Consider the following 15,224-nt stretch of genomic DNA (forward strand, 5'->3'; position numbering starts at 1 on the left):
CTTTATTATCTCATGCTGATTCCATTCCCATTCTCCTCCTCCTTTGTAGCGTGCACTTCAGCTGTGGTAAAAGTACGGCTCGCATACATATTAAAAACATATACCCATTCTATCTGTATGTAAATGTGGGAGACACAGCTGGATATTGCAGGAGTTTGATTTACTAATAGTTATTATCTGTTCTAGCTGTTCAGAGGCAAAGAGAGTTGCAGAAAACAAGCTAGCGCAGAAATTGCCTTTATGATATCACTACCCTGCTTTGGTAATTGTTTAAAATCTCTTCTTTAGCTGCAAGCTTGGCCTTTTCTTCAGCAGATTGTTGGTGCTTTTTGGAATTGCTGGAGTCTCTGGGCGAGGTTTTTTTTGTTAGTGCAGCATTGAACTCTTCCGTGCTACATCTGGCTGTTGAAACGAAAGGCGTTTACGTGAAGCAATTGTATTGGAAACACCGCAAGTCGGGAATGGAGCAGTTATTCCCTTATGCTTTCCTGTGGAGGCATCAAAACACAGTCTTTAGGATGCTGCTGGATTTCTCAAGGAAAGATCGGGCAGAGGGTCCAGTCACCTCCTGCACTCGATCACTTTTGCACAGATGTAATGATTTTTGTTCAAGTTGTCCAATTTCAAACACAACCACGAGCTTTCTCTTTTTAAAAATTCAAATTCCTGATGCTTCTGATGTTGGTGTTTTATTAATTTAGAAGGTTGTGTGATAAATTGTACATCATCTGTGTCAAAGCCACTGACGTGCTGGAAAACATGTTCTCCTTTGGTATTTTATTTATTTTAATGCCTAATGCAGTTTTGAAATTTCCCATTCCTATGCATCCAGCAATCCCTCTCTCCATTCCAGGAATGGCTCTAGACCGGGCACCCTGATTTTATTGGCTATGATGGGGGTTTTTCCCAGATAAACAGTAGTTTGTGTATTTAAATGTTTTAAGACATGGATCAAGATGTTAGAGACTCTCAAAAATGGGTGTTGGCTGGCTCTTCCCACATCTCCAACAACTACAGGAAATTAAAAATGTGAAGCTTTTAAGTAGCTGTATTTTATGAAGCTTTGTTTTAGAGGGTCTGGACAGCAGCGAAACATATTTGCAGTTCGTTGTGTTAAACCCCTGCTTTCAGCTCTCAGGAAACACTTTTATGGTTTAAACAAACAAATGGAGGATCAGCATAATCCTGCCTGGATTTTCATCTAAACCTCCCGAATAAAGCCAATAAAACACTGGTGCTTAGGTTTGTCAGTAAAAGGGCTTTCCCCCAGCAGCGTTGGAGCAGTGACATCACTGAGTAGCCAGGCTGGGTTTTGGATGGTGCTGATTTTGGGAGAGACCAGAGGGCTCTCTGCACTTTGTTTTTCACAATCACACCCCAGAGATCTTGTGGGATGAGCTTTAGAGGTCCATGGTTGTTGTCTGCACCTATGCAGATGCTTGGGCATCGTTGCTGATCACAGGGAGCCAAGAATTTTCCCTCTTTGGCCACTTTTTTTATCCTGAGCCGGTGCAGGATCTCCCATCAGGGATGATTTGTCCAGCATAAAATTGTCTGTGCTTGGGCCTGTGATGAATGGCTTTGTTTGCAAATGTTCATACTCTCCTCTGTCACAGCGATCCCAGTCACTCACTCCATGACAAGGGGAAGTTCTGACAGACACCAAACACATGCAGATGGGAAGGAAGGGGCTCTCTCCAGGTTTCCCAAGGAAAAAAGTACAGAGCCAAGTATTCTAGCTGTTGTAAATACAGAATTGTTTAGGTTGGAAAAGGCTTTTTAGGATCATCCGGTTCAACCGTGAAATATATGTGATAAATAATAAACTGGATCTTCAATCTCTCAGTTCAGACATACAGTGGACAAGGAGTTCTGGATCAAATCCTGGACACACTGAAGGCAGTATCAAAATTTATATTGAGGCAAGGATTTCACACCAGGGCTCAGGATGCTCCTGTCACTGTGTGTTCATTATCTTCCGAGCTCAAGGTAGCTTAAGAGGAAAAATATGTGTTTCTTCAGGTGGCAGCATTGCTCACTGAGCTGAAATTGGGAAAGGTGGGTCAGGGATATTTCCCCCTCTGTCTTGCAAAAAAAAAAAAAAGGGGGGGGAGGGGGGCAGCCATCTCTGTCCTTGGGGGGTGAGCCGTTCTTCTTTGTCACTTGAGAAATCAGCTCTCGAAATGGAGAAATACATTCTATCAGTGCCACTAACTCCGGCAATTACCCAGGAGGAAGATGGTGACAGGGTTAAGGGGTGAGCTCTGGGGTTTGAAGGCGTTACCTTCATTCCCTGCCTTCTACACCCATTGCCATGGGATCACCCAATTCCTACAGCAAACAGGAACATCTGACTTCCCCTTTCTAACATGCCCTAGGGCTGCAAATACAGCAGCACTTCCCAGTGAAATGTGAAAAGGAGTAACTTGACTTGGCTCAAAGAGGTGTTGAAAACCTAAGGAAATTGGACAAAAACAAATTGGCAACAGCTTAGAGGGATACAGTTCATATTTTTTGGTTACTTGAGTCTCCTGGGCTTTGCAGTTTAATTTGAGCAAATGTTTCATTTGGCACTGCTGGTTGTTCAGTAGTTCTCCAGGCACAGGGACAAATATTTACATCTCACTCATTTTGGTAGCAGAATTGCAAATCTTTCAATTACTGTATATTGAGAAGTTGTGCATGTGCCTTGTTGATATTTTATGTCAGCTGTCTTCCCTACGTATTTATTTTTTTAAAATATATAAAAATAAATCTGTTTGGAGTTCCAAAATAAGACCCATATCTTTAAATCCCAGAATATTGTCCTTTCTATTCATTCCAAATCCATCAAGGAATTTGCTCTAACAGGCAACTGTTGAAATCCATGTACGATTTTTATTTGTGTAATGAAATTGGTATTTTAAATGTATTCAGACACTCTGCATAGATTAAAATGGCTGGTGCTTGTGCAGTACCAGCTACTTGTGGGTCTCTAGTCCAATTAGCACCTCAGGACACTCCTGCAGTATTAAATAAGAGTAATAATTGCCTATGAATAAGCAGAGTATAAAGCCGGAGATAGAGATATGGCTTCTTAGTGACCTGTGTGCATTATGCCTCAAATCCCTTAATCAGATTTGTGCCGCTTGATTCTTCCATCCGCAGAAATTCAGCTGGAGGATCAGGGCCTAAAGTAGTAAAAAATCAATTAATACGACTTTCTAATTTGTGCAGTTGACACAAAAAAAAAAAAAAAAAAAAAAAAAAAAACCGCATATAAATAGGGGACATTTTTCTCCTGAAGAGGGGCCGTGCTGAAAGATTTTTTAATTGGATTTTCATTGTGATTGACAGCGCTTGATTATGACAGTAACTTTATTTGGCTGGACTGTTAGAGTCCCCTTGTTCAGGGTGGGTTTTTTTCTTTTTTCCCCATCAAAGGCCTTTTTTCTCCGTGGCATTCCCGGCGGAGCGGCGGAGCCTGTGAAAGAGCCTTTTAGCACCTTTGTTGCCGCCATCCCTGGTGACGATTGGGCCCAGCTGGTCGCGGGTCGCAAAATGCGCCTCTCACAAAGAGAAATCTCCCTCGCCTCCATAATTTTAAGAGCCCCAGAAACCTGTTGAGGATTAGAAGTAGCTTTAGATGTGAAATGAGTGTTAAGTATTAGTAATCGGGAGATTAGGGCCCCGGGGACAACGGGAGATAAACAACCGCAATTAAGGCAAATCTGCCAGAGTAAACAAAATTGAGCAGAAACAGATGCCCTCGCCATTTTGGGGGATTGATTGGAGGGCACCGAGGAATCGATTTTTGTCTTGTTTACACTTCCAAACCCCGGTGATAAACTAGGAGGCTAAATATTTCATAGCGCCTGATTTTAGTTAATTTTTCTCGGCTCCTCACAGTGACCAGGCCCGGCCTCACTCAGCCTTCACAGGGAGCAGCTAATTGCCTATGAAGGGCCCCTGTGTTTAAATGGGCTTGACAGGAATTTAAATTTTGTTTCAATCAACCTCTGTGCTCACAGCCTGCTCCAGTTTCTAATTTTTAAATTAAACATGGGGTTTTTTATTTATTTTTTTTTTAAGCCATGGCCTCCCCTCCAGAGCCGGCTGCTCGCGCTCCCACCCGGGGCAGCGCTCAGAACACGCAGCTTTAATCAGGCTGGAACACCAAAACACAGCCGTGGAAAAGTTCATTGTCCCATAAATGTGCATCTGCTTGCTCGGATTTGATGGGAGAGGTTGGGGGAAACACTCAGCTGGTGTAAATCGGGATGAGCATGTGCCTGCTGGGCTGGGGAGAGCCAGGTTTCCACCAGGGAAAGGCTCCCTGTTGGATTAAAACACAACTCTGAGAGTGGAAATGGTGTTCATGGCCTCAGTTGTTGTTCAGTGACCTTGGGAGAGATTCAAAGGAATTTCTATTTTTTTTCCCAAGCCAACTAGTGGTGATATATTCTGCCTTCTCCGTGTTTTCAGCAGGGCTCTGTGCATTTATTCCAACATCATTTCATACCTGAGCTTTCTCTGCTCCTCAGATGAGGGGATTTGGCAGCGCATTCACCTCGATCATTTAATACTTTATTTAGTCCCTTTACAAAGCCTGGCAAACACAGGGATGTTGTTTTGCACTCCGTGCAGGCAGTATGTAGCCGTGGAATGCAGGATGATCGTAGTGGTACTTTTAAAAACAACTTGTTCATTTGCAGAAACTTCATCACAAAAATGCTAACGAAGTACGAGCTGTTTCGTTCTCCCGTTTTGCTTCCAGCCACATCATTTTCAGGAGTTTTTTTGCTTTTGTTAATTGTTGTTATTTGTGTGTGTGTATGCACACAGCATTTTCTTCTCCAAGGTTTGGGTGAAAAACATTTAGGAGATTGTTTCAGTTTACTTCAGCTTAGTAATTTGCTTAGCAATTTTTTTTTTTCTCAGTAGAAAAACTTGGGGAAAACAGTTGTTTTCTTCACCCTTCTCTCCCAGTCTAGGTGAACACTTAGTCCTCATTTGAAGGAAGTGCTGTAGGGAACATTTAGTCCTCATTTGAGGGAAATGCTGTATCAGCTTTTAATTCCTGACGAGCTCCATTCGGTGTCACCGAGACCATTCCGGTGCTGGAGCTGAGGACACTTCTGCAGGTGCAGCTCCATCAGCATCAGAGTTCAGGTCAGCTGTGCCTTTCTGGTGTGAATCTCTGCTCTTTGCAAGCCCCCACTCTTTCATTCTCATCACAGACAGGTCTTGAAGCTCATGAATTGCATTGATTTCAAATGAAACCATTCCAGAAGATGTGCTCCAGGCACACACCTAATGAGCTCCAGCTACTAATGGGCACTGAGGCTGCAAACCAGACCAGAGCTGGGCAAAAGTCAAACCTCTTCCATCCCTAAAATGTTGCACCAACCGTTTCACTCGGCAGATCTGCTTCTGTTGTCGACAGCTTGCTAATGGTGACAGACTCTATCAGCCTTGGGCCACTCTCCCCATTCCTCTTCTACAGCTCTTCTTAACCTCAGCAGCACTTGCAGAAGTAAACTCCAATTAGATTTCGGTTGCTTTAGTTTGTTTTAAGAGTCATAACACAGAAACTGAAATACCTTAGCTGGGAGCTGGCTCGTTTTTAGCTGAGCAGCACGAGGAATGCCAAGGACAGTTATTGGTTTAACAACAAATATCAAAAGCAAAACTGCTGTGGAAAGAATGATCTGCAGATGGGCAAATAGATTCCTCTGTGCCACAGCCAAACCCTAAACTCTGTAGTAAATTTAAGACCAGTCTATAGCACAGGAGGGGAACAAATAGCAGACCCAGGGTCCTGCAGTAGGAGGGGTTGAGTAGTTTGAAGTCAGCTCCATCCTGTGGAGTGGAGCTGCTCCAATTCCCACTGTTCTGACCTGAAAATTCCCTCTTGACCCTTTGTCTGGGGATGAGTTGCCAGCTTGGACACATCAGTCAAATGCATGAGGGGTCTCAGAGGTCTGGTTTGGGGTCACCAGCCGTCCAAAGCCTGGAAAAACAATACTTTAATCATAACGAGGGATCTGGATGGCTGTTTAAAAATGGAAGTTCAGGTGAGGTGTGTAGACAGTGGCTCTTCAGGTTAAGGTGTTGAGGTCTAAGTTAAGCTGTTCTTCCCCTTGGTCCATCCGCCAGGCCTGGGGACTGTTGTTATTTGAACAAATTGTGTAAATTGCAGAAGAGTTTTGGTGCCTCAATGAAACTAAACCAGCTGAAAATTGCTTGCAGTCAACTTTGTCATATAAAAATGAAAAATGCATTGGTGAAAGTCAGTCTAAAATAGATAAATAATAGGGGGAAAAGACCTACAGAAAGAATACTTCTCAAATAAAAAAAAAAAGGTAAGGAAGAAATATAACTGCAAGGCTTCACTGCTTAGTTGTGTTATCCATTTATCTTTGTTTTGTATCATCTTTTCACTGTCTTGCATATCATCAGAGGGATAAAATCATTAGTGTGCTAATCTGGGTAGCCATAGTTCTAAGGCTGACCTAGGCTAATCTGCCTTTGCAATTTCAAGAACTATGTTTGACTCCTCTGAAAGTAACCTTAAATTGTAGTCTTGTAAGAATTCCAGAGCTGTATCCTTCACTCCTTCTCCTAATGAGGTTATGACCAAATGCTCATTATAATTGCTTTAGACTCCTTTTAATTTTCAAGCTTATTAATCATAAGAAGAGTTATTTAAAATTGCATAAATTAATCTTAGATTAAAAGCCCATCAAAGCCTCGAAACAATTAAGAATAAGTAGGATTTCCCTGGGGCAGCAAGTTTTATTTTAATAGTGTAGTCAGGTGGATATCAGAACATTGAAGTATGGTAGTGATTAATGTATGCAAAATTTAAATGAGAGTTTTTAAATGGCAAATCTAAATCACATATTGACCTAACTGTAGGCTTTAACTGCATTGTCTGTCATATATTTAAACTGTTTAGTAATCAACATTTTAATTACAGTGTATGTTAGGGAGGCCACGCAACAAACAAAACTCCCCACTTCCCGACATTCCACGTGGAGCTGCTGAGCAGGCTGGGCTCTGCTCTCAGCTGTGAGAGTGAGGAGGGGGCAGAAACTTCCCGGAGAATAATCAGACTTGGTTTTCCTAATGGTTATGTTGTTGTTCCTGCGTCATCTCCCCCCAGAAAACGCCACTGGTCGATGCTGAGAGTGTCCAAGGTTGGACAGGGCTTGGAGCAGCCTGGGGTAGTGGGAGGTGTCCCTGCCCAGGGCAGGGGTGGGACTGGATGGGCTTTGAGGTCCTTCCAACCCAGGCCATTCCGTGATTCTGTGATTCCATGACTCCACCCCCTGCTGCGGGGCTTTGTCTCCAGCACCCAGCCGAGCACAGGCTCTGGGGATGCTGGAGGCGTCTCCAGCGCAGCGAGCGCAGTCCTTGCCCTCAATAGTCGCTGTTCCGAGGACAGGAACAGGGAGAGAGAACTGGGACAGCAAACACTCGGTCCCAGATCAAGCACAGCCTTGCAAGTCCCGAGGAGCAGCTGGAATTTTAGGGTTAAGCTTGATCTGCGATCTGCAATCCCATTGCTGCAGGTGCCGTATGGAAGAGACAGGGAGGCTGCAGCTGACCTTGCTGCAGCTTTGGGACACCGGGGACACTTTGCAGACACACATACTGAGCTTCCCAGTCCCTGCTGTTCCAAGCACTTCAGGTGTTCACACTTTTCTTAAAAGGTTTAAAAAAACCCAACCAAAATTTCAAAAGGAAAACGAGAGATGGAGCAGCTGGATCACACTCAAACAGTGTCTTGCAGGGTCCTTTTACCCATGGGTACCTTCTGTGTCTCCGTGGATTAACCTGTGTTCAGCCTTCGGAGTTTTTACCCCGCTGAAGCCTTGGAAGCTGCGTGGAGCATCCCCTGAGGATGCCCTGCCACCTTCTGTGCCTGTGAATTAACAATGTTTTGGGAGTCGGCAGTGAGAGTATTGGCCTGAGGATTCCTCACTGCTATTCCTGGCTGTGGGAGCCGCAGTTGGATACTGGGGATAGCTGGCACAGATAATTAGAACAGCATTTAGTGTGGCTTGTCCTTGGAGGCAGCAGCTCGAGATGGAAAATCCTCCAGCACTGGAGGCAGGGGTGGAGTGATGAAATCCTAACACGTGCTGAGGTCACTGCAGGGGGACCCGGGGTCAGTTCAGGGTGGTTTTGGGTTACTCAGCACTTGGTGTTTCCAGGAGTCCTGGGAAGCTGGTGCAGCTCCAGAGCTGAGCTTTGTGTTTGTCCTGTTGGAGGTCCGACTTGTCTCCCAGTAAACATGAGAATGGGCAAGAATTTCCCCTCAAGTCCGTGCCCTCAGTTAATTACAAGAGCTGTAAATAGCACAGACACCTCAGCAGCAACGGGAGAACCAACTGGGATGTGCTGTTGGACAGCCAAGTTGGAATTTTTTGGAGTGGGAGGGATGAGCTGCCAGCCAGGCTTTCCTGATTTAACATTTGCACTGTGGCTTTCCTTTGAACAGAGCCACCTGGAGTGGGGGAAGGCATGGAACATCGCACCTGCTCTGGGAGTATAAGGAATTTGTTGGTTTGGTCACGGTTCACATGGAGTTAGAGCTGGCAGGGCTGGAATTCTGCTGAGGGGCTGGAATTCTGCTCAGGTGAAATGGGTGCAGAGGCAAAACAGATCCCAGGAGAGCTGGGATCTGTTCAGTGGAGAACTGGGTCAGAGGATGCTCTTCCCATTCCCAGCTCCTAGTGCCAGGGAAGCCTTACAACTATCACCAGGAATTAGGGAGTGGCAGGGAAGGGGAGCAGCTTCCAGTTTTCACTTTATTCTTAACAGGTGCTGTGTTTTCGCAGGAAAAGCTCAGTGTTGCTGCATCTGATGCACTCAGAGCATGCCAACACCACTAATAAACTGCTGCATCGCCCTCCTCATCCCCCCTTGACAAAACTGCAGGTTAAGCAGCCAGTGAGCTTCCCTTAGAGCAGCCTGTAGCCAGCAGTGATATTTATTTTCTCTATTTGTTTTAAGCCTGTGAAGACTGTGGTTTCCTGCACACTGTCCTGATGGAGCCCTGACCAGCGAGCGTGCAATGCCCCCAGCCCTAATGTGCCATTAATGATAGGTTAATGTAGAGTATAATGTTTTTTGGACTATGGGTTCATTACACTTCTGAGTGCAAGGTCCTTCTGCAGAGCGCCCAAGGTCCCATTGCATTATATCATGCAATAAAAATACCCTTTTCATATCACACACTAATAAACTGTATTTGAAATGCTGTCTAAGGGCACTGCCATTGTCTTGATAGGCTGTGTCTGCAACAGTTGGGATCTTTTTATTGTGGGTTTTTTTGTTGTGCTGAGTTCAAAATTTTAAAATGGAATGCAGAATTTGTCTGTGCTGCTTGGTAATAAATGGAGCACAGGCCTCCAGCTGCTCAGGCTGGGAGGGTTCCTGGAAAAATAGTTGTGAAAAGGGTGGCACCATTGCAACCAAAGCAATGCCACTCATTTCCCAACCTTCCTTGCATAAGCATGAGGAATTTTCTTGTCATTCCTAATTTGCTGCCTTTCCCATTCAATCTCTCACTGTCCCAGGGGAAAAAATATAAGGAGGTGATGAGGGTTAGATCTGAGGTACTCCAGCAATATCCCTGACCCATTTGGGATTCAGGTTCCTGCCCTGTCCTCATCCCTCTCGTGTTCTGTGTCCCAGGAAACACCACCCTGTCATTTTTGGAGATTTCCAAGGAAATTGGTGGCTGGCTGCCATTTCGCATTGGGGGTGTGCTTTGCCACCATCCTAGGCTGGTAACTGCCTGTTTCCTGGACCTTTAAACCAGTCTCCCATTATCACTCACTTCTTTTGTGCCTGGACAGTGCTCTGAAATCCCAGGCTTTGCTTGAGGGGTGTCATTTATGGTCTGCCTGCCCTTTGGCATCGGCCTAAACCTCCTTGGTGCTCTCCAAACACAAACATTTTATGGTCAGAGGATCCTGTTTATGGGAGCTTTGCTCTTTCCTGGATTTGTGTGAGAGGCAGTGTAAGCTGGTACCTGTGCTTCAGACTGAGGGGCTGAAGGGATTCAGGGGGCCCAGAGTTGGGGCTGTGGGTGATGATGCTGTGTCCCAGGGGGAATTTCATCTCTCCTGGACAGTTCATCCACCTGGAGCAGAGCTGCACGTGGGCACTCGGAGCTGGAAAAGGCCCATGGATGTGCAGCCCTTCCCAGGGTGCCACGCAAAGTCTGTGGCAATAAGCTCAGGCTGGGTTATTATCAGAAACAAAGATTTTTTTGGCCAGAGGAGAAGGCCATGAAAGCAAATTGCTGAATTTTAGGGGTAGGTAAAATCATAGAACTTTTACCCTTGAATTATGGCGATTTAATTGACTGGGCTAAATGATTGATGGCTGGTGAGCAATGGGTTGGAATTACCAGGGCTGTGTGTTCAGGGGGGCAGTGCCCTTTTAATTTCCTGTCAGATATTTAAATCATTCACATCCCCCTCTGCGAGGAGCTCCCCTGTGAAAGAGTTAACCTGTCTGGTGGGACACTGCAACTTGAGAAATGTACCCTTTATCAAGAGAACCAGATGAGACAAGTTCATTTAAAAAGCCTGGTTTGTCATTGTTTATCTAATTTTCGGGGTTGACACACAAAATTAGGCTGGCTGACACTCACTCGTGGCCAGCCCTGGCCCTGTCCTGCCTGACCTTTCCAGCTCCAAGCTCTGTGCACTCCAGCAGCCGCTTCCCAGTGCCTGCAGGATTCCCAGTGCATCCCACCGAGCCAGGGCAAGGCACACCAGTACCAGGCCAGTAAGAAAAACCAGCTTGGTGCTGGATTTTCAACCTGTTTCCTGCTGGCTGTGCTGATTTCCAGGTATTTTTAAAAATTGGGAAGGAGGTGGTTATTGCTTTGTTGTGAACATGTGTAGGACTCTGAGGAAATACGAAATACACAGGGATGGGATCATGTGTCCCCAAAAATAAAGCTGTGCGTGCCACACCAGGCAGTGTCACCTCACCAGGAACTGGTCCCTGCAACAGAAAATGCATTTCAAGTTTCCACACATTTACCTTTTCCCAGTCTTCCCTTGCAATAAATCCCTACAGGAATATTTAAGTACAGCAGGTTGCTGGGTTTGGGTGAGAACATATTGCTCACTCCTGAAGTCAGGGCTGGGACTTGTATTTGTGGCTGAGACAGCCACCAGGATTTATTGACAGTGTCCAAACTGCTGGGGCTTTCACTGCCTCCTCTCTGAGGTGACAGCTCTGTCCTGCTGCACCAGAGCTGCTGCGGTGCAGCTGCATTGCTGCTTTAGTGGTTCGGATTTTTATCCAGGTTTTTTCCCTTATTCTATCTTCCCTCCCTGTCTCATCTCCCTGCCCCTGCTCTCCTCCATCCTTTTCAGAGGCATCTCCAGTTTAAGGCACTGCTTTCTGAGGTCTTTGTGCTTTGGGTAATGGTACTGCTCTGGGTGCCTAAAAAGGGGGGAATGTGGGAGTAGGTGCAAGTAATGACAAAATGTGGAGAGCAGGGCTGAGCTTACAGAGAGGTTTCTGAGAGAGGAAACCGCTGCAGCTGCAGTGCTGGAGACCTTGGAGGAAAACTTAAATAATTCCCTGAGACATTTTTGGGAGCTGAGCCAACTGCAAGTCCCTCTTTTGTAGTTCGTTCTGATTTTTCACTCCAAATCTTGCTGCAAAGAGGCCAAGGCCAGGTTTGACGGACTCCTGCATTATCCCCAGCTCTGTGTGGTTCTTTGATAAATGTTTTTATTGCAGTTGCAGGTGCTGCTGAGTGAGGTCAGGTATTAAAAGCAGCGAGGTGGGTTTGGCAGTAGCTTTTGGCACAGGCCATCCATGAGCACTGGACATCTTTGGGCCGCTTGTGTCCTCCTTGTTTGCGGTGCCTGACCTGAAAATGCTGCAGGTTGTGCACCAAGATTTGCAAAGATGGGTCCTACTGAGCTTCAGTGGAAGTCTCTGTTCTCCCATTCCCAATTTAAAAACAGCTCAGAAAAATCAACCACCAGATTCTGAAAACAGCTTCTAGTAAAAACATCCCTCCAGCCTGAGAAGAATCCTCACTGGAGCAGGACAGTCTGAAAATATGGGAAATCTGAAGAGTAGTTCGAAATTAAACTTATTCCTGGGGAGAAAAGTGTGGAAGCCTGCAGGTTTTGGTGGAATATCCTCACAAAACAAAGCAAGCAGGGTGAGGAGTGTGGAGGGCTGAGGCTTCATAGCTGAAATTTCATTTGGAGCAGCTTAAATGCAGGGATATCCTGGGTGTGGGATGGCTCTGGCTGCGGGGATCTCTCCATCCTAAAGGAGATTCATGGAGAAGGCACTGGCTGGAATAGCTGGGTTTAATTGCCCCCATGCATCTGCTCTGCCCTGTCTGTGCCTCCTGATTGTTCTCTCCTGCTTCTCTGTGGTGTCCTTGGCTGTTTTGTTTAGGGCTGTGTTGGAGACAAAAGCATTTACCTTATTCCTGCACTTTTCCACCCAAAACCACCCCAGTGCTGGGCAAAACACATTGTCCTGTCACTCCCTGCCTTGGCCAAAGTCCCTCTCCAGCTCTCGTGGATCCCCTGTAGGCCCTGGAAGGTCAGTGCACGTGAAGGATGCACAGGGCACTGTAAAAGAGAGGAATTTTAGGAGATGGCGCACCTTTACAAGCAGAGGCGCAGATTAGTGGGGGTTTTTTGGGGGTATCATTTTACCCAAACACCCTTCAGCAACTGCACAGCTGTCCTGGAAAGGGGGCTGGGTCAAAACACAACGAGAAAATGGAGTATCAACAAAAAGTAATGAGCATTTCCAGGGAGTGCTGGGCCGAGGCCTCCGCGAGGAGTCTGGGCTGCCTCCTCCTGCTCGGAGCAGGTGCTGTGGATAACACGGATGCAGGAGGAAGCTCGCTGGTTTGAATCAGTGCTTCACTGCATTTTTATGGCTGTAACCACAGGATGCTCCAGTGTGGTTTTTTTTCCAGAAGGGCTGTGTTTCTCCTGGCTAACCCTGCCTGTCCCCCTTCGCAGGGCCACCCCTTCATCGTGCAGTACAACGACGGCAACGCCGAGGTCGTGTCCATGTGGGTGTGCAGGATGCTGGAGGAGCGGCGATCCCAGGGACCACAGTGAGCTCTGCGGCGTCCCAAGAGCTCTTCCTGGACCAGGATCACCAGCCTTGGACTCACAGTTTATCCAGATCATGTTTTGCTCCAAATATTCCCTAGAAGCATCAACAAAATCAGGATATTTGTTGGCCGTCTTTTCACATTAAGGAGTTTTCTTCCCACGTTTCTTTTGTTGCTGAGCAATTTCCAGATTATCTTCAGTTATACTGTACACAGCCTTAAAGCAAGTATTTTCTATCTCTATTTTTGGGTTACTGAATGTACTATTTCCTGACTCCAGAGTATTTTTTAACTGTTGCTCCTGTCCGAGTGTCCAGAGGGTTTCCTGAGGAGTTGGTGGCTGTCTCCGAGTGCAGGCAGCCACAAAATGCTGGGTTTAAGTGTAAAACAAAAGCAAACAGAAAAAGAGAAATACCTGGGCCTGCCCACCCTATGAGGAGGTGAGGGGTGTCAGGGAGGTCAGCATCACACCAATAAATGACGGGGAGTGCCCCTCACTGCTCCCAGTGCCAGCTGCTGGGGATCAGGATTGCTGGGAGGGTCAAACATCAGGAGCATCCATGGTCAGGCTCTGCAGGCTGATCCCTGAACCAGAAAGGGTTTCCTGAGGTGGAAAGGTGAGGTGAAAGAGGGCAGTGCTCTGCTCTGGAGCCAGCCTGGGAGAGCTGGGAATGTTCACCTGGAGAAGGGAAGGCTCCAGGGAGAGCTCAGAGCCCCTTCCAGGGCCTAAAGGGGCTCCAGGAGAGCTGGAGAGGGATTGGGGACAAGGGATGGAGGGGCAGGACACAGGGAATGGCTTCCCACTGCCAGAGGGCAGGGATGGATGGGATATTGGGAAGGAATTCCCCCCTGGGAAGGTGGGGAGGCCCTAAATGGCCAGAGAAGCTGTGGCTGCTCCATCCCTGGAATGTTCCAGGCCAGGCTGGGTGAGGCTTGGAACAGCCTGGGATAGTGGAAGGTGTCCCTGCCATGGCAGGGGCTGGAATGAGATGGGCTTTAAGTCCCTCCCAAACCATTGTGGATTCCATGATTCTCCTGAACAGGGAGTAAGTGCCACTGAAGATCCCTGCAGGAGCTGTGGCCTCTGGCTGCAGAGGGAGAGCAGCCCCTGGAATTTGCAGAGAGCAGCAGCAGTGGTGGGGTGAGATCCTCCCGAGGAAGCCACGGGCCACAGCTCCTGCTTGTGCAGCATCCCCTGGGACTGTGGGGGCAGAGGGCCAGCACGGAGGGACCCTCATGTCCCAGGAATGGCTGCAGGGTTTTCCTTACTATCCCAGCAGCTCCTGGCTTGCCTGGAAGCCTCTTGCCTTCCTCAGCTCTACCTTGATCCCTGATTTTCATCCCTTGGAGTCGCTGCAGGGTGGCTGCAGCTGGGTCAAGCACAAGCTCCAGGTTTGCTGTTCCAGGAATGATTTCAATGTCTCTGCTGGATGTTCCCGCAACAGACCGACACAGATCGGATCAGTCCTTGTTAAGATGCTTATTAAAAGGAAAAAAACCAATAAAACACAGATGTGAGAGGCAGGTTTGGGGTGAGTGAGCTGGGTGGGAGGAGGCTGGGGTTTGCTTGTCTTTGCATTAGAAATAAACTTTTGCTAAAAAAAAAAGGCTCAGGTAGTTTATTTTATACCTGCAGCTCCAACCCCCCCACAGTTCAGTGAAATATTCCTCCCGAACCACTGCAAATCCTAAATGTTATTCTGGAAGCAGCCTGGAAAAGACTTTGTTTCCTTCCTTGGAGGGATCGTTTGTCTTCTTTTGAAGTGTAGAGGTTGCAGGCATGAACTTACAGACTAAAGTTTGTCTTAATTGCTCTGATGTCACAACCTCGCTGGCAGATAACAGCGCAATGAATGAGCCAACAGCCCCCGTTCCTCCAGGTCCTTCTGCTAAAGTGAGACAAATTCCCTCGCTGTGAGCCAGCCACGGCGTCGGCGGCGCTGCCATTTATTTATCCCTAACCGTGTGCGTTAGCTTTCCCTGGATAAAAGGGCTCTCTCTCGGATTCAGTTTAAAACTCGGCAGACCCAAGGGTTTTCCTCCTGCTTCTCCGGGCAGGGAGATCCGGAGGGGAAGACTCACCCTGAAAATCCGTGTGGGGTGG

General features: G+C 46.9%; 1 protein-coding gene across 2 annotated transcripts in view; it reads left to right on the plus strand.

The window, feature by feature from the left end:
• MAP2K5 (mitogen-activated protein kinase kinase 5) overlaps window positions 1–13,401 on the plus strand; it is a 119,839-nt gene extending 106,438 nt beyond the window's left edge. For both annotated transcript variants that reach the window (XM_048317463.1, XM_048317462.1), the window contains one exon: window positions 13,023–13,401. In XM_048317463.1, the coding sequence (XP_048173420.1) occupies window positions 13,023–13,124 (102 nt within the window). In that variant the 3' untranslated portion in view covers window positions 13,125–13,401. The remainder of the gene's footprint in view (window positions 1–13,022) is intronic.
• Window positions 13,402–15,224: the final 1,823 nt, after the last annotated feature.

Source organism: Corvus hawaiiensis, chromosome 13 (assembly GCF_020740725.1).
Source record: "Corvus hawaiiensis isolate bCorHaw1 chromosome 13, bCorHaw1.pri.cur, whole genome shotgun sequence".
Classification (NCBI taxonomy): Eukaryota; Metazoa; Chordata; class Aves; order Passeriformes; family Corvidae; genus Corvus; species Corvus hawaiiensis.